At 38.4% G+C, this 20,213-nt stretch overlaps 1 protein-coding gene across 1 annotated transcript; it reads left to right on the top strand.

The window, feature by feature from the left end:
- Window positions 1–824: 824 nt before the first annotated feature.
- Window positions 825–11,797, top strand: LOC115920681. Its single transcript, XM_030977083.1, has 9 exons — window positions 825–968; window positions 3,794–3,903; window positions 7,229–7,456; window positions 7,982–8,212; window positions 9,096–9,231; window positions 9,418–9,617; window positions 9,922–10,087; window positions 10,650–10,726; window positions 11,483–11,797. The coding sequence occupies exons 1-9, from the start codon at window positions 833–835 to the stop codon at window positions 11,795–11,797; spliced, it is 1,599 nt and encodes a 532-aa protein (XP_030832943.1). The 5' UTR covers window positions 825–832.
- Window positions 11,798–20,213: the final 8,416 nt, after the last annotated feature.

Consider the following 20,213-nt stretch of genomic DNA (forward strand, 5'->3'; position numbering starts at 1 on the left):
TTACCCATCACCACTTACCGAATTTTACTTTGCTCAATTTTTGTTTGCTCATAATTGGGTAATAATTGACCACCGCCCCTTACCCAATTTATTTTGCCCATATTTTTGTTTGCTCATATGCTGAGTAATAATTACCCATCACCACTTACCGAATTTTACTTTGCTCAATTTTTGTTTGCTCATACATTGGGTACTGATTTGACCAACGCCTGTTACCCAATTTCACTTTGCGCCTTTTTTTGTTTGCTTATATAGGGTAGTAATTGACCACCGACTTTTACCAAATATATTTAGCTCAATTTTCTTTAGCTCACAATATGCTGTGTAAATATTGCTATGAAAAATTGAAATTATCTCTCCTGTAATTGTAACCATTTACTTCTATTTTAAAATTATAATAACAGAGTGTTGAAGCGACGATGAATTTGTGCGAGTTTGATGCTGAAAGAGTCCAAGATTTATCTTTTGTGAAAACTGAGCCATCTTAACCATGTAGGCCTATAGAGTTAATCTACGTAAGTAATGATCATGGAACGTACACACTATCATCGTCAATTACGCGCATGCGTAAATGGCAGTGGAAACCTTCAATGGGGACTAGACTTACGTTTAACCAGACTTGGGTAAAGTTTGCCTGGTATTGGTCTTGGGGTAGCGCGCACATGGCCTGGTCGCTCGCGATCAGCATGCCATGCGCAGTACTATTTCTATTTACTCGTATACTAGCCGGCGCGGCCGTCCCGGCCCGGGAGCTCGAGCTATATGATACACCAACGTAACTAGCAGCCTGTACGTACGTCGTACGTACATACGCATCATATCGGAGTCTTGCATGCTAGAGCCTGAAGGTCTAAAAATGGAGCTCGACAACTGCTGCGGAGATAGTTCAAGTGAAGATGGGTTCATAGACCCTCTCACCAAAATCGTTCAAAGGTGGGGATGTCCGTCAGTGTTAAAGATACTAGAAGGTACGTTCACATCTTATTGAGATTAGAAGTTTAGAACATGATCAACAGGTACTTGCTGTAGACTTGTTCCCATATCCATAACACATGGGCAACATGTAGACTAGTTCTATATGCCTCAGCAATGGTTAATGAATACGCTTCAATTCAATTGGTCTATTAAACTTTGCCTCAAATTTGCTCTTTTAATGCATGTGTTACTAATCCAAACTAATATTTGATTGATATAGATATCAAATTCAAATTGTACTGTTTCCATGAATTTTAGATCACAAATGAATATTTAAAAATATTTTGTTCAAGATTTTACAAAACCCAAAGCCAGGCCAAAACCCGGATTTCTGTGCTGTTTCCTGCTACAATACATACATAACACAATACCCTCCATTTTCTATGGATCATGGGTTGTATGGGGTCCAATCACAGAACTCTTAAATACGTATTTAAGAGTTCTGTGGGTCCAATACATTGGACCACATACTTGTAGGTGTGTACCCAGATAGTATTACAGTACGTGGGACTGGTGTAATTTTGAACAATTATCTCTGTTATCTGAAATTGGTATTACTATACTAGATCTAGTCTAGGTCTAGATCTAGATCTAGGCCTACTTATATTTAATAATCAACACTGAACTGAATGATTCATCAGAAAATTGAAGTTGTCAAATAATGTACAATTTTATGAACATTATTTTGTGGAAGATCATCTTATGATCTTTCATTTTCCTGTAGATCTAGAAGTCTAGATTTCAAAAAGTGAGACAATTTGTCTTGCCCATTGCCATGTTAAGGATTTTGCCCTTTCATTTTCTACAGGACTTTAAAATCCAAACACTCTAAAAAAATGTTGGGCAAGTGCCCAATTTTTACCCAACATGAGGGCACTTATGTGTCCGACTAACTATTGGGTAAATTAAAGATTTTGCATGATTTACCCAGTGTTGGATGAAAAGAAAATACTCAACTTTTAACCAACAAAATTTACCCCAATAGGAAATTCACCCAATTCTCACCATAATGTGTAGTATATTCGACACTAGTTGGGCAAATTATTTCATCAGTAACTACATGGTTGATAGAAAATAACCCAATTATTGGACAAAAATGACCAACTTTAATTTGCCCAAAAATATTACCCAATTATTTCATCGGTAACTACATGGTTGGTAGAAAATAACCCAATTGTTGGACAAAATTTGCCCAACGTCAGTTTTACCAAGTAACACCTACCCAACTTATTTCTGACCTTTTATTAGGTAACTTCATACAGTAAATGGTTGGGAGAAATTATTTGACAAAAACGCGCCAAACTTTGATTTGCCCAGTAACATCTGCCTAACTTTGTTTTACAGAGCATAGACTCTACATCCTCTTGGTTTTAAATGGGGCTATTAATTATGTGCTATTGCGATATTCCTTGTCACAACTAAAAGGCAGTTGACCCACATTTTAGCCCATATTAATAGCCTAATTCAAAACCAAGAGGCTGTGGTGGTTTTCGAAATTGCAGTGACCTCGCTGTAGTACACGAATGGGCACAATTTTTAACATGGGTACATTTTTTCTCATTTAAAAAAATCTTTTTCTGAAAATAATTTTTAAATATGGAAAAATTACAGATGCTTAAGCCACCAAATTATGCCGACAAAATTGTACACTATTTTACTACATGTCCAGATTTCAATGAAATCATTAGAACCGATGGACGGATTACCATCCAAACTTGGGACATGTACATGTATCTTGCAAGTTGCAAAGCCAACGAACTGATTCGATTTTGGGATGGAGGTGCACATGGAGGAAGGACATTCGTTAGTACAGGATTAACTGTCCTATTTTGCTTCATATCAGTGAAATGTTCCAGCACATGCATTTTTTTTAATGTTTCACACCACTGAACAATAAGCTGTACAAAAGAATTATTAAACACCACAAATTATCTTTTCTAGGATAAACAATTGTCAGTTGCCTCTATTCAAGGTAACACACTATAATTTATATATGGTTGTATGGTACTGTAAGTGGCCTGTGAAAGGCTTGAGTGCTAGACTTTTTGAGAAACCCTGGTCAGATAAAGCTAGGTTATTTGTCATACTAAAGCTGAGAAACATGGCTACTAATGCAGACAATATCATGGCAGCCGCAAAAGGTTGAAAAAAACAATTAACGGTATGGCAGTTTAAAGTTGAAGTAATAGGCATGACAGTGCACATGGAGAAGACACATATGATTATCAATGAATTAGTAATGTTAATTAACCAATCAGCATACATTGACCTCTATGCTAACTCTCAAATCATTCTGATTCATTTGGTAAGTTGAATGACTTTCTTTGAAATCAAATTCATTGCTGATGCAACTAATCTTTATACTTTAAATAGGCCCCAACATTGTTAAAAATTAGGCACAATTTGACTAAACTAATGTGATTACTAGTATGACTTTAGAAAAGGTTTCCATTCTTAATTTGATTGTGTGGATGTTAGTAACATCACCTGAAAATAAATAGCAATTAGTTGATACAATTCGCTAGTATGATCTAAAAGTAAGTTTTCTATACGAAGACCAAATTTTCGAGAAAATCGCATTTGAAAATTCAGATTTTCATAGACCCTTGTGGAATAAGAAAACATTGATTATGCGATTTATTCAAAATGGAAGATATTTTAGCTGGAACATGAGCAAATGTTTACAGCTTATCATTATCTAAAACATATACTTTTGTTTAATTTGCGCAACCATACGTGTGTTTGTGGTATTATATGAAAACAATCAGTTTATGCTGCACTAAGCCTTATTTATCAATCTCTCCCTCTTCTTCTCCAGAAAATGAAGTTGATGTGGAAACCCTTCCCCTTCTAAGTGAAAGTATAATCACATCCTTCATACCCAAGATTGGACCTCGATTGAAGTTTCTCGCTGGGTGGCGTGCAGAGGTAGGCCCTAGATGTGGCACAATATCTCACTATGGATAGTTACAGATGCTTTCAGTGTCTTGATTTAATTAGGGGGGATATTTCTTGCCTATTCCATCATTTAAAATACACACATACAACAACCAGGGGAAAAAATGTAAGTATAACATGCATGCAAGGGGCATGTAGACTAACATTTCGTACATTATCGGGATATAGAAAACATCTCATTTCAAAGCACGCTGCACGGATAAAGACGTCAAGCACAACTACAAAAGCAGTTCCAGATCACCAAAGTGAAACCTGTTATGAAGGATCTGTTCTACATGTAGGAAAGAATAACAACACTGAAGGGAATTTGGAACAACTGCACCAGGAAAAGGCATTGTTTGTTGGAGAAAGCAGTGAGCAGGAAGATGTCTCTTTTGAAACGCAAACAGAGAGACTACCTGATATTGCAGCAAAGTTTGTAGCAGAACTCAGGGCAAGGACTAATGTGCCTGCTTCACACACCAACAAGGTCATTCAAACCGCACAAGATTTGGTTATTTCTGTGTTACAAACTGTGCAACAGGATGTGATGGATATCTTAAGTGAGCCACAATATGCAGCTAACAGTGAGCTGAGATCTGATATACAAGATGTATTCGAGAATTCAAAGAATCCATTTTCAGAGCTCATGTCAGATACTCAACAGAAAAAATATTTCTCTGAGAAAGGTGATTTCATTCAGCCTTGTGAGGTGTTGTTGGGAACTTGCTTAAAACCAAAAATTGATCAAAAGACAGGTGATCCACTGCAAAGCACACAAAAAGAAACCTTTCAATATATACCACTAGCTGACACTATTAAACAATACTTAGAGCGACCAGGAGTAATGAACGCCATACTGTCTCAAAAAGGATCAAAAGATAATGATGTTTTGTATTCATTCAAAGATGGTCACTATTATAAAAGGCAGGAAGCTACTGCTAGACAAGACTGTGAATTCTTAGTGCCTCTGTTGTTGTACAATGATGAGTTTGAGACAGCCAATCCGCTTGGGTCAAAACGCGGCAAACACAAGGTAAGTGCCTTTTATACAAGTGTGTTATCCCTTCCCAGGAAATACCAGGCTAGGCTGGAAAATATCATGCTCACAGCTATGATCACATCTCCGCTTTTGAGTAAATATGGCATCTCAGAAGTTTTGAAGGTAATCAAGGATGATCTGCAGCAGATGTGGACTGATGGACTCACTATCAAGTGCAAAGAGTTTGAGGGTAGGGTCAAACCCTACTTATTCCAAGTTGTAGGGGACAATCTTGGCATTCATGCCATGCTGGGATGTACAACCTGTTTCCGTGCCAACTATTACTGTAGATTCTGTAGAGGGCATCGCTCGTTGCTTCAGAAACAGCCAAAAGAGGATGCCCAATATCTCCGTGATGAAATAAACTATGATACAGATCTTCAAAAGCCCTTGTCAGAATCTGGCTTGAAGCATGCAACAGTTTTGAATGAATTGCCTTACTACCATTCCACCCAAAACTTATGTCCAGATGTAATGCATGATTTTACAGAGGGAGTCTTGCCCCTGGAAATGCACCTTGTTTTGAGTAAACTTGTTCAGAAGGGTTTCATAACACTGGATGAGGTGAACAGTAGAATATCCTCATTCAATTTTGGCTTTGTGGACCGCAAAAACAGACCAAGCCCAATCAGGCAGGCATCACTGAAGAATCCATATTCTGCCAGTGGACAGACATCAGCACAGATGACGTGCCTTGCATACAACATCCCTCTCATGATAGGAGACAAGATTGATGAGATGTGTGATGAGTGGGAACTCTTACTGTCAATCATTGACATCTTCAAAATCATTATGAGTCCCAGTATCAGTAAGTCTGCCATCTATGTCCTGAAGGCAATGATTGATGATCACCACAGGCTCTTCATGCAGCTCTTCCCTGAAGCTAGTCTAACTCCGAAGCAGCACTTTCTTGTGCATTACCCACGTGCACTGAAACACCTTGGGCCACTGACCCAGTATTCAGCATTGCGTTTTGAAGCAATGCACAGACCTTTCAAGCAGATTGCCAGTGTATCTTGCAACTACCAAAACATTGTCAAAACATTGGCTAACAGATACCAAATGGCACGGTGCTACAGGTCAGTATCAAATCAGTCACTGGATAGCCAAGATATCAATGTGTCACAGCAAGCTGCAGCAATGCTTGGTGATCTACTTGATGATGAGGCACTTTGCAAAAAAATTAACTGTGGAAGGGGAACCGAAGTTACAGTTGCTGGGAAAGTGGACATTCATGGATATGAGTTCCGGGCAGGTGTTGATGTACTTCTATATTGGACTGATGATGATGGACCCACGTTTGGACGTGTTCAGCATATTGTAGTGGTGCAAGAAAAGTTGTATCTGCACCTTCGGCTGTATCAGACCTTGTACTTCAACAGACATGTTGAAGCATTTGCAGTACAGGTGGGCAGAGAGGAAGCACAAGCTGCTGTTGAATGGTGTGACCTGTTTGATCACAGGCCAGTCAATGCTGTCCAGTCCTATAGTGGAAGAGGGCGCTGCTTGTATATTGTGGTGCACCATTCATTCATCTAGGAACAAGAAGGTACGTGTAGGCAACACGTTGCAAGCAAGTGATATATTTTTACAACTAGACATTACAGGTGCACTTGCAAATTTTGTCTTAGAGAACAGAACCAAAACAAAGCAAAAGAAAGAAACTGTTATTCCAATTACAATTATATCTATGAATCAGTTCTTAGTGTATCATTCTACATATTTTGATTGAAAAAATAGCTAAGAAGCTAACCTTGATCGATCTGTACTGACTTGCTAACAAATTTTGATTATTCCAATGAAAATTTTACAGTAAATATCTGGTTTGAATTTTTTAACTCGTTATTAACTTCATTGTTTCTGTATCTGAAAATGTGTCTGTTATATTTGCATTCATTCATATTATGTTGTAATTTCTTAAATGTACCATGACTCATGCCAAGTTTTTCTAGCATATGTACTTCATTGAGGCCCCGGAAATGTGCTATTTTTTACCAATGCATGTTCCTGCCTAAAGTGAAAGTTCCTAACTGGATATTATTATATTATAGATGTACTGAAGAAGCTTCGGCTCATGAGTGACCACTTTTCAATTATGGGTTTGCTTTAAACAGGACAAGGGTACAGAAACAGTGAGAATGATTTTCCCCTTCAAGGAATAAACTTGATACTAAAGTCTAACCTGGGGCTGTTTGTGTCATTAATAATGTAAAGAATAATCAGTCATTTACATGTACATTGAAAGTTCAATTATTTTTCATTTATTTATTGTAGTATCATGCTGCAAATCAACAAAGCATGGAACAAGCATCAACGTCGACAAGAAGCCCATCAGTGTTCTCCTTAGATGACTGCTCAGATCTCTCTTGTGTAACAGGAAGTGAGTGGAGTCCCAGACAAAGCCCTTCCCAGCCCAGTTTGGATACGCCACTTTACGACTCCCCAGAATCCAAGAGTCCTGATCAACATCCTCCCCTGAAACGGGTCAAGAAAGTGCATTTCGTAAGTTTATGTATATAGTGGGCTGATACAATTGAAGAGTGGGCATGTCGAGTCACCATCATTCATCAGTTTTTATGCCTCCCACACATAAGGGTGCCGGAGGCATTATGTCTTGGAGTTATCTGTCTGTCAGTATTTCTGACAAGCAGCAGGGCTCAAAGGTGAAAGGTCAGTTCAAAGGTTATTCAAGTTTTTACTAAAAATACCATTTTATTTCTACATCTGCAGAATGGCTAGTGATATGATTTGGTAGGTACATTTTGGTATGAATGAATAAAGGAATGTTATGGAAAATGTTTGGTTGGGGTTATGGGTTTTAAGCTAGTCTAAGGTCAGTTTCAAGGTTTCATTGAAATTTTTTATCAGAACAAAGTTTGCAAGGAATGCCCAGTGAGTGATTTATGATGGGCTTATTGTAGGAGGTCGGACAGCCAGAGATATACCCACCGTCTGCATGCTGTCACATTTCACTTGTTTATTCTGAATTTACTGATCTTTAAAAAAAAAATCCTTTATCTGTTGCAGAACATTGCTTGTATATTGAGAGAGACCACCATGGGAAGAGCAGCATTAAGGAACATCAATGCTACAAATCTCTGCAGCAAAAGGGACCGGCATACTGTTGTGGATATGTTGACTCAGTACCTGATACGGGAGTATGGTACCAAGCCAAGCTCATTTGTGAAGGCATCAATGGCCCATGCCCTTGTGACAAGCTTTCCTTTCTTAAAAGATCCAGAATCTCCACTTGGCTATGTAAGTCCTGTCCATGAATTGCTTTCCTTAATATATGTGACCTCAGGTATGGCTCAGATCACCACTTTTTTCTGGACTGATTTATGGATTGATTCTTACCACAGCGGGCATTTATTACTTGGAGGTGCCTTAATTCTTAGGTTGTCCATCCATACCTCCATCTGTCCCTACCCCACAGACCCCATTTACAAGAAAGTGAAATTTTATGAGAAGTTTCTGTTTGAGCCAGAAGCAATAAGCTACTTTAAGGTCTAAATCAAATAAATTATGTGTTTATGCAATAACTTTTGGAATACTGGATCATATTATTTTGTGTAACTTGCTATGAAGCTTCCTCAATTTTTTTATTCTTGTATTTATTATATTGGAGATGCTCAATCAATTGCATGTTGTATCACATTATCACAAGCATTATAAGAGCATCTCTGGCAATAGTAAATTTGACAGTAGACAGGCCTGAAAAGCTTACAAATAATGAAAAGCTAATATGGCATCAATCACTAAATCGTGCAATATTTTTGTTTATTTTTACCACTTGTTTATAAGTTATATTATCCAGTAATGACACATCTCTTAATATTTAGACTTTTGTCTGCATGCCATTGAGTAATGGATATTCACAGAATTATCCATCATTCACTTTGTTTTTGCAATGACCTGATGACATTGCTGGAATATAACAGTGTGCAGTTAGAAATAGGTACTTAAGAGGACAAACCTTGTTATTGCAAACACTGACATATGTAACAAAATATGTAAATGTACAGTTTACACTGGAATTTTATTGTGCTTTTATTTGATTATTATTAATGTTTAACAAATGTTGTTGAGCATTACTGTTTTTGAAGTTGAATTATGAAGGAATTTTAATTTATTTGAGCAGGAGGCCTGGTACTGCGTGGGGGCCAAGGGACGGCCAGCAACAGGCTACCTGGAGGAGCATCTGAGGTATGTCAGAAAAAAGGAGAAGTCCCTGAGGGTACCAGTAGCTGAAGACGAGGCAGAGTCTCAAAAGCAAGGTATTCTGGCTACTTTTTCATATAGTTAAAGTTATGAGTTATTCAGATCCGGCTGATGAAGTCATGCTGTGCCATAACAAACTGGTGGGGCATGAGCAATGTCAACTAAAACCCCCCTTCCAATACAATCATCAAAAACTTGTTGATACATGCTAATTGTTGATTGTTCTGTTGCATTATATCCAGGAGATACTGATCTTGAGTCTGTGAACGATGATAACATCACGACAATGGAAGAATGGCTGCGTAACAACAAGGAGCCAGAGGACATGGTGAAGGACTACATGAAACAAACAGCAACAAAAAGACATGACTGGATCAAGAGAAGTGACTGTTGTGTGAAGAACATTCTTACCACATATCCCAGACTTCTCGATGCTGGAATGGTATGTGGACCTTGATTTTTCTTCTGCATGTGACAAGAAAGGACATTAAATTAAACTAGAGTCGCATGTTTTGAGAAGTAACTTTTTTGTTTTTTGGTTGCATGGGCAGGTTTACTTTAGCAGTCTCCTTAAAGGGATCGTTTAACAATCTGAGATACACGGTCCTCCAGAAATCGTGCATCCCTATTGAACCGATAATTGTTAGTGTGTACCATTCAAATCCTTGCAAAATGGTAAAGAGAAGATGCAAATGAAAGATATCCTACCTTTAATCTGGCTTCTATAACTATCCTAACAATTACAGATTGAAGGAGATTTTGCAGAATTGTTCCCAGAGAAAGCAAACGCACTGTACCAGAAGTGGCCCACATTCTGTAACAAAGTAGTGGACTTCACCGAGAAAACTGGCAACTGGAGAAGTGCAAGAGCCGAATTCGAAAACATTCATGACCCTGGGAAACTCAGTCTTGGTATGTGGTGTCAGAACACACATTTGACAGTATTAGTGAAAATGACTTGAGAGAAAGTCAAAAGAATTTATTTCAATTACACTATATGATGTTTATTTTTGTGGCCAGGACCAAACATTGAGTCTAATATCCCCCCTGTAAGGAATTGAACTGAAATAAATAAAAGTGCTCTGAAACATATAATACATGTACAACATATGATAAAAACATGATTCCATGACAAAGGTTAAGCATACTTTTACTTGCTTGTTTTGTTTGTTTGCTTTTTGGGGTGGGGATGGTGGTTTAAAGCTCATTGGGAAGGCTATGCTGAAGTTTGTGCAATTTTGATTTTCTTTACTCAGAAAGCTGAGCTCCAAATTACTGACTGACATTTACGTTGAGTGATTTTACCCATATTTGTAGAAAATAATTGTTGTATTCGACCGTTATTTTTAATTTGCTGTATATAACTGTACATTTTGTAAGATGTTCCATAATTGACCTGTTTGCTGTTGCACCTTTTCTTCATATGTAATTGGGACTTAATTACTTAACTCTTTCATTGTTTCCCTCTTTTTAGAGGAAAAGAGCAATCTTGGATTCTACATGCATGCTCCCAGTCTTGTTCCGAGGAAGGAAAGATTCCAAGAGAGGAACGTACACCACTGCAGAAACATTGTCGTCCTTCATTGACGTTCAACCAGTAAGTATATGTGCTGGGGAGGTGGTAAAGTAATGACATGTAAGGCATATATTTTGGTTTGTGTTTAAAATCTTGCCATAGTAATCATATTTCATTACAAACAAATTCAATAGTTAATTTGTTAAGAGTTTCAAACCTAGGACAACTGATGAAATTGAGGTTGAAATGCAATACCTATGTTCTTACCAGATAAGGCATTGCCATAACATTTTATTTGTGTAAAACTTGAAAAGCAACCATTTTCAAGTTCCTAGTAATGGGCACGCTGGTCCCCAAGGAGGCCCTGCAGGGGCAACACTAGGCGCTTTAATCTTAATAAGTCAGTTCGTCATTATCTGTGGTACAACTACAAATGGCCTCAGATTTGTCATCACATCGCATTTCACTCATGAATGCAAGCAAGTCCTTTAACCTGCAAATGACATGTGAAAAATGCATGCTTATATTAACAGGCTGTATATGCCTTCCAGCTTAGTTGATGTAATGCTCTGAACGTGACCAGTTTGGGTACAGTTGACCTTTGCCGCAGGGATATGTAAGAATACCCAGTAATGTTTTGATGGGACAGGGATGAACATGCATAAACAAATTTGGGTGTCCTGTAGGTGATTGTGGATTCATAAGCAGAAGCATTCGACAAGCATCAAATATATATATATCAATCCATATAATTACAAATGATTTCTTCTTGATTTCTCTTTGGACTACAGGAGGTTCTCGACATCCAGACTTATGTTGATAACATTGATGAAGCAGTCAGGTCACAGCCATTTGTTGTTGTGCGTGGGAACATTCTCACACCAATACAGGCGTACGTCGTAGTAGAGAGGAGGATACTTCCTGCTGCAACACTGCTTAAAGCAGTCGACTTGTGCTTTAAGGCACTTTATGTGATGGATATCGAATATCAGCCGCAAAGCTGTTCTGTTTGGAAATTTCTCCAGATTGTGGTGTTCCAGTTTACCGATGGGGAGCATCTTACACCAAAGCTGCGGGAGGTCCGAGCCTTCATGAACATGCCATAAGCCATCATGATGTGTTCACGCCAAGGATGATTACTGGTGATATATTTCCTACAGATGAAACTGACACATCATCGTTTAGCACATTTTGGCTACTTGAACCAGTTTATTTTGGGAGAAAAAAAACTGGAAAAAAGTATTATTTTGGACAAAATAACCTTAAAGACAAACTGTTATGAGTTGGATTCAGCACATTATTTTACATAATTTAGACATGTTTGTGTAAGACTGAAGATTTGAGGGTGGGGTGAGGATCGCTGAATAATATAAAAAAAAGAGTGAATTTATACACAGCAGAAGTCTTTGTGTACATTTTAAAAATGATAAAGGCCTAATTGTTTTATCCCAATCATTGCTTAACATCCCCACCTTGAAAGTTTAAGAAAACAAATGAATATATGCCAAGTATAAATACAAAACATATTATTGGCTATAAATCTTTTGCACTGGCGTATACAAATGCTTATCGTGTTTGGTCTTAATCCCAAGAGTACTGTTTCATAACTCGTACATCAAAATGATATATTTCTTCATAAAACATGAGCTATGATATTTTCTGCGTTTAAAACAGCAAGTGGGGTATATGATTGTAAATTACATATACCATTAATTTTCATGTAATGTGTATCGTCCATTGACCCTACGCTGAACTCTCTGCTGAATGGACTGCATGCATTAATTTACATCGCGCAAAGCAGAAGTAGAGAAGTCAACATTTTCATCTACATTTTGCAAAATTGTATTGATATTATTGATAATATCAATAAAATCAATCAAACTGAGTATAGCAGGTAGGGTCAATTGATTTTTGTTGTCTTTAATCTAATCAAAAAGTTATAGTAGGCAGTGTGTATCCTTGTTATTTGATCAGTACCTGTTCACCATCACAGATAGCCAAACTTTCATGTGGTACTTCTGCACATGTCAAATAATCTAGAGGGATTTGAATTTATTTCCTCTTTTTTTTTCACTTCAAAAAAATGTGTGCATGTGTAACACTCTAAGGCAGAGTATTGGTGTGTCAGGATAAATGAACACTATGCCACACCCACAAAATATATATGATGCACATATTCATGTATGAAATCAGAGTACATGGGATACATACAGTGTACATCAAAGTTGGCATGCTGCACCAAACAGGGGCTATATTTGCATTTACTTTTTTTAAAAGGTTGTATTTTTTTCACCAAAAATTGTAATGTTGTAGTTGATGTCAACAAGTTTTGTTTTTACGTTTCTGATGAAAACAACAACATGTGTTTACTGTGTATGTTATTTGTGTTTCAGTTAAGCAATTATTACCCTTTAGATGAGAAAAAGAGTTGAGCAAATAGATGTTATGGAAAAAATGTTGAGCAATGATTATCCAACAGACGAATTAAAAAGTTGGGCAAATGGATATTGTGGAGAAATAGTTGAGCAATTATTACCCAATAGATGGTTGTTTTGATAGTTGGGCAAATGGATATTGTGGAGAAATAGTTGAGCAATTATTACCCAATAGATGGGTGTTTTGATAGTTGGGCAAATGGATATTGTGGAGAAATAGTTGAGCAATTATTACCCAATAGATGGGTGTTTTGAGAGTTGGGCAAATGGATATTGTGGAGAAATAGTTGAGCAATTATTACCCAATAGATGGGTGTTTTGAGAGTTGGGCAAATGGATATTGTGGAGAAATAGTTGAGCAATTATTACCCAATAGATGGGTGTTTTGAGAGTTGGGCAAATGGATATTGCGGAGAAATTGTTGAGCAATTATTACCCAATAGATGGGTGTTTTGAGAGTTGGGCAAATGGATATTGCGGAGAAATTGTTGAGCAATTATTACCCAATAGATGGGTGTTTTGAGAGTTGGGCAACTGGATATTGCGAAGAAATTGTTGAGCAATTATTACCCAATAGATGGGTGTTTTGAGAGTTGGGCAAATGGATATTGTGGAGAAATAGTTGAGCAATTATTACCCAATAGATGGGTGTTTTGATAGTTGGGCAAATGGATATTGTGGAGAAATAGTTGAGCAATTATTACCCAATAGATGGGTGTTTTGATAGTTGGGCAAATGGATATTGTGGAGAAATTGTTGAGCAATTATTACTCAATATATGGGTGTTTTGAGAGTTGGGCAAATGGATGTTGCAGAGAAATTGTTGAGCAATTATTACCCAATAGATGGGTGTTTTGATAGTTGGGCAGACTGGGAGTTGGGTAAAAACTGGTTGGGCATTTAATTAACCAACATTAAACTTACTCAAAAGTTGGGCAAATAGAAGGTTGGGCAATATCTAACTGGGTAAAATTGGTTGGGCAAGAAATTACCCAACTGAAAATATAACCAACTGTTAGGCAATTGTAGAGTTGGGTAAAATATGATGGGTCACCAACTGATGGGCAATTTGATTTGCCCAACCACATAGCAAACTGATTACCCAACATCAGTTGGGCAGATTTTAACCAATAGTTGTGTGGACCGTATGTTGCTCAGTGTTGGTTAAAAGTTGGGCATTTTTTTGCCCAACTATTTTAAGTGTGTACGCGCTTGTGCTTCATTACCACACACACCTGGGAACACTCCAGCAAAGTATAGAGAGTCAATGCTAATGCGTATTGCTAGCACTGCATACACGCTGTGAGGCAGGGACCTAGAAGTCTATACACAAATATACACACCACACAATATCGCATAGACTCTACACAATCAGTCGATGCAGCTGTAAGCAAAGTTTGACACTAGACTTACAATTTTGATTTTCAAATTATTCTTTTTAACATCAGTAAGTTGAAAAAATGTATTTTACTCCTATTTAGGTGTCATAAATTGTCACTAAAGTACCGATTTTGAGTGAAATCAGTTGAGTTTTGTACAGTGGTGTTTGAAATGATGAGAATCAAAAGCACAGCTTTTACTACACAGCCAGGATAGTGATGCTCCTATGTGTGCCTGGGAAGGGAGCATCCATAAATTTACATTTTACATTTACTTGATAAACATCTTCACGTAGTTCGCCACGTTATCAAGAAAGTGGCGACGCCCATGTCGTGCTGAGAAACTGGTTTCCTGTAGAGGTATTGGCGTAACTAAGCACAACGGTGGCAACTGCAGTATGTGATTCACTTATAGTTATACCCCAATACCCAATTAAGTCGGATTAAAGTCGATCAATCGGTCAGCATTCTGCGCAGTCTGCTAACACAGTGGCGGATCCAGGGGTGGGCCGAAACGGCCGCGCCCCCCCCCCCCTATTGGCGGCGCAAAAAAATTGAGAAGGAAAAAAGAGGAAGAAAAAAAATAAAGGGAGGGGGGGGGGAAGGAGAAGATAAAAGAAAAGAGAACAAAAAAGTAAAGAAAAGAGAGAGAGTTCAAAGAGGAAAGAAAAAGAAGAGGAGCCGGGGAGAAAGAAAGACAACGAAATGGCACTAAAAATTAGTGACAGTAACGACGAATAAGGGAAAGACAAGGGGAAGGGGGTGCGTGAAGGCGGATGCATTGAGGGGAGGGGGGGGGGGGGGGGGGGGTGACTGGCCGTATTCTTATTTTTAGGTTATGCGAAACTGAGTCGAAATTATGCTTCTTTTAAAAAAAATCTTAGCATGCTTGTTTATGTTAAGCCGTAGTGCATGAAAAGGTTAGTGTAGAAACACTTCTGAAAAGGCCGCGCCCGGCCCCTCCAAAGAACGGCAGAATGGTAATCTATAAATTATGGGGTCATTCTTGATGGCTTGGGAGTCGTTATTAAGGAGGGGGCCGGCCCTACTCAAATGGTAGTGACGGTAACGATGGATAAGGGAATAAGGAGGAAGGGATGCACATGCAGGCGCGTACGCAGGGGGGGGGGTCGAACCCCCCTCAAATTTTTGTCAAGTTGTCAAGTTGGTCCTGATGTGTATAATGCGTAGACCAGGGGTTCTCACATTTTTTCTTTGACGGTCCAGAAGCGATTTCTATGAAAGCTGTAAGGTCCGAAATGACACTTGTATACTGAAGATAATGAGGCTTGTTTTTGGTCTATATCTGATCCAAGGAGAATTGTTACAGTTTAAAAAAACAGAACCGCCAGTGCTTCCACTCGTTTAAATAGAGTTTCCCGAAAAATAACACCCAATATCCTGGAATTTGAAGGAATTTTCTTAAAACTTTCAAAATGCCTCTTAAGTGGATTTCTTATTTGGATGAATTTCTTTTTTTATATATATATATTAATTATTGAGTGGGCTTATTTTGCTTTCTAATGGATCCATGCAACATGGCAGAGCTTGAGGAGCTTAATAATAAAAGGGATAAATCCTTCACTGAATAGGGATTCTTGCTATAATGTAACCTTTCTTCGCTCCAGTGATCTCGAGGCAGCAGACAGCAAGAAATTGTGTAAATAATTTGCTGTTGCCGGGTGTCTTGCATGAGGCGGAGCCCAAGGAAGTTCTTGAACTTTAAAAAAAAATTAGGAAATTCCAAATAGTCGTCATGAGCGATAAAAATTGTAATTTCCTCCTTGAGAATCACATAACCCCTTTCATTTCATTTTAGAATTTAACCTCTCTTTCTCTCTTAAAGACAATTTCATATAACTTCTGTTTTCGTATTGTTGTACTTTCGTCCGCAGACTACTTAAGCACATGTCGAGCCAACTCAGTCGGAAATGTAATATGTAGGCGTAAGTGTAAAGTTAAGTTTCATGTTCTTCATTTTTTCTTTCTTTCTTTCTTTCTCTCCCTCTCTCTGTTTCTCTCCTTTTCCTCGATCTTCTTTTTTAAAAACATTATTCTTTCTTTTCTTCTCATTTTTCTGTGTGTGACATGCGTTACGCGTACGTCTATCAATGTCTTAATATGGTAGATTTATATTTTGATGTTTCCCTTTGTAGGTGCACCTTATATTTCAGAAAGTGCCCTTTTTTATGGTGCCCCCCCCCCCCCATGTATTGAATTCGATAAAAAATAAATTTCTCATTAATTCTATTTCCAATATATTTAATACTTGCACTAATCTCCAATTAAAACAAAAATCGTCTACTTTCTCTCAATACAACTTTATATAAAGGATTCATTAATGCAAGGCTATCTCGCGAGTAATCTCTCAATTTCTAACTTCCTGCTTTCCTCATCTCCCAGTCTCCCTTGCTTTAATATTCCCCGTTACTTCCTTCCAATTGAACTCCAACTTAATTGTTGTTATACACTGTATCTATTCTTCAACCAGGCGCGGATCCAGGATTTTCCAATAGGGGGGGCCGGAAATTCGAAATTCGCGCAGACCGTTATATAAACTTACCAATACTGACAAGGTCATATTAGAAGCACTGTACTTTAATAGTGTATTGGTACCTACAAACGGGCACAATTATTTTGGAAAGGGGACATGCTCACGCCACATCTCTTGTCCGATATCAACATTCCCCGTTTTCAAGTTATGCTCGCGCGCAATTTTTTTTTGACATTTCCATCAGTGGGGGCTGAAGCCTCTTGCCCCAATATCTATTTCCTGGTTTAATAATTTGACGAGTGAGCAGAAATTTGAGCTTATGTATGTTGTGAAAAGTGTTAATTGTCACCAAAATATACGAGATAAGATATAACAAATGCATATTGGTAATTTTTAAATTTTCGGGGAAAGAGAGGCTGCAACACCATCACGCATTAACTGCAGGTGTTTTGAAATCAAATCAGACTCCCCAAAAAAATTGTTAACCAAAACGCACGAATCCAGTTTCAAAAATCCAAAAAAATGTCAGCTTCAGAGGGGGGCACATCACCCCTCAGACTCCCTCTAAAAGTATTAACCGAATCGCACGAATCTAGGTAAAACAAAAAAATCAGCTTCAGAGCTAGAGAGGAACCCCCCCCCCACACACACACACACACACCCTGTGCGCGCAAGCGTGAAATTAACGCTGGCGCTAATGCGTAAGCAGGGGCGGAGGAGCTATTTCCAAAGTGGAAAGCACCAACAAAAAAGGGCACCTACAAAGCGAAATCTCAAAGCGAAAATATACATGTTTTTAGACATTGGTATATACCCTTTCATTGTGATCCCATTATCAGGGACGATTTCAATATTTGTTTTTCTTTATATATCATACAAGTTATTGCTTAAGCATCACACTTTCGGCTAAGTGTGATTATCTGAATATTCATTTGCGAGCGAGCAAAGCGAGCGAGAAAAAAATGTAAGATCTGTGAGGTCGTAGAGTGAAAAATTACATCTTATAAAGAGGAAAAAAAACAAATCATGATGGGGTTATAAGCATCACGGAAGACTGAAAAAACATTTGTTTTAAAGGTATTACAAAGTTTTGGTAAATCTAAAAAAATGGGTGGATAGTGAATCTTTACAATTTTGATATATTTGGATGCCCCTGTGGATGTATTAAAAGCACTAGAAATGTTAGCCCCTAAAACACTTCTGCTTTCGAGAAATATTGAATATAAAGATTTACCGGTGCTCCCGGTAAATTTTGATAAATTTCAAATAGCTCCTACGGCCGTACAATAGTAGCTGCGACCATGAAAATCTCAGAATATGTAGTTGTGCTTTATACTTTCCGAACGGGAATATATAATCGGTCGATTTTTAGTCAAGAAACATTGTTTTATATCCTAATTAATATCTTGACCTCGAGAGGGAGCTATACAACATAATGTGTTTATTATTTACAATTTCATAAATTTAGAGTCCATTTAGACCTCGACAAAGATCACTGAATATTGTAGGATCGCATATGCATCCAATATGTTCATTTGAACCAAATTCATGACCCCATACCAAAACTTTGTATTACCTTTAAAGTGACATATAATTGTATCATCTATAAATGCGAGCGAGCGAGCGAGCTTTAGGGGAAATTACTCTTAGTCGCTTTAAATTAGGTGCAAGACTAATGATGAGCAGGTTAGGGGGGCACGTGCCCCCCCCCCCCGTGCCCCCCCCCCCTTCGATGATGAGAGGTTAAGGGGACACATATCGAAAGGGATAAAGACACTTATTAGAAAAGAAAAGGAGCATGTGTCAAGGTACAAAGAGTAATTATCAAAGGTTCAAACTGGGCACTTCTTACACCTGAAAGGAGGCACTCACCAGAAATGAGATAGGGCACTTATGAGTATGGGAAACGGGCATTTGTCGACGGAAAAGGGGCATCCATCAGAAATTGATTTATCAGAGGTGAAAAGGGGCATTTATGAAAAGGGGATAGGTCCCTATATAGAAAGGAAAAGGGGCACGATTCAAAATTAAAGGGCAGTTAGCAAAGGTGAAAATGGGCACCCATCATAGATGAAAAGAGTACTTATCAGGAGGGGAAGGGGTACTTTTCAAAGTAAAATGAGCATCTCTCAGATTCGAATAGGGGCAATTATCGGAAGTGAAGAGCGCACTGAAGTGAAACGAATTAACTTCATATATATGAAAATGGTCATTTACCAGAGATGAAAAGGGACACTTTTTATTTATGAAGGGCCTCATTTTTCTAAATAGCCCTTATCAGATAGGAAAGGGGCACATGATTGTGTTGATGAAATGTGCGCTTATCCGAGTTAAAAAGGGGAAGGGGCACTTCTTTACAAAGTGAAAGTGGCCCTTTGGGGGGGGGGGGGTACTTGAAGAGTGGGGCGAACTTTGCCCCCTACCCCTGCCACCCGCCCCATCATCTGAAAATCCAAAATGATGTTGTAGGGGCCGGGCGCGGCTTTATCATAAGTGCTTTTATGTGAACCTCTTTTTTTATAAATATATTATGCTGGATTCTGACCCAGATTGCACACTCTAAAATGATAGTATGATCATCCCCAATGCACCCCTTCCTCCTAATTCGTCGTTACCGTCACTGCCATTTACGTATGGCCGGTGTGACCGCGTAGAATGTAACCCGCACCGATCGTCCGACTATTAGAGATTGATCGAGAGCGGACGATCGGTGCGGATTTTATCCGCGCAGAATGTCCGTGTCGGACATTCCGTGCGCGCCTCAAATGTCTGACGAACAATCCGTGCGGAAGAGGTCTCGCACCAATAGTCCGCCTGCCGCACCGAATGTCCGTACTCTAGTCCGCATATATACATAGTCAATATAGTGGAGGCTGTTAGGGCTAAATAGGGGTTGTTTGGTGCAGATTCTTCTAAAAGCACCAAATTCGGCCCAGAGGTAGATTATACCATACTTTTACGATTTCTTCCGGACGATTTCTTCTTCCCTCTGGGTATGCCATATTGGGTAAATCCAAAATGGCCGCCATCTGAGTTAAAGGTCAAGCGTAGTTCCAAAAGGAAAAGCGGTTGTATGATAATAGTTTATATATTTATGGGGTTTGGGGGGTCAGAGAATCTGATTATGATATTCTTTCATCAATTTAAGATCTCCTTGGGGCTGCCATACTGGTCATATTGGTCAAATCCAAAATGGCCGCCATCTGATAGTTAC

Source organism: Strongylocentrotus purpuratus, unplaced genomic scaffold (assembly GCF_000002235.5).
Source record: "Strongylocentrotus purpuratus isolate Spur 01 unplaced genomic scaffold, Spur_5.0 spur5_scaffold_9, whole genome shotgun sequence".
Taxonomy (NCBI): Eukaryota; Metazoa; Echinodermata; class Echinoidea; order Camarodonta; family Strongylocentrotidae; genus Strongylocentrotus; species Strongylocentrotus purpuratus.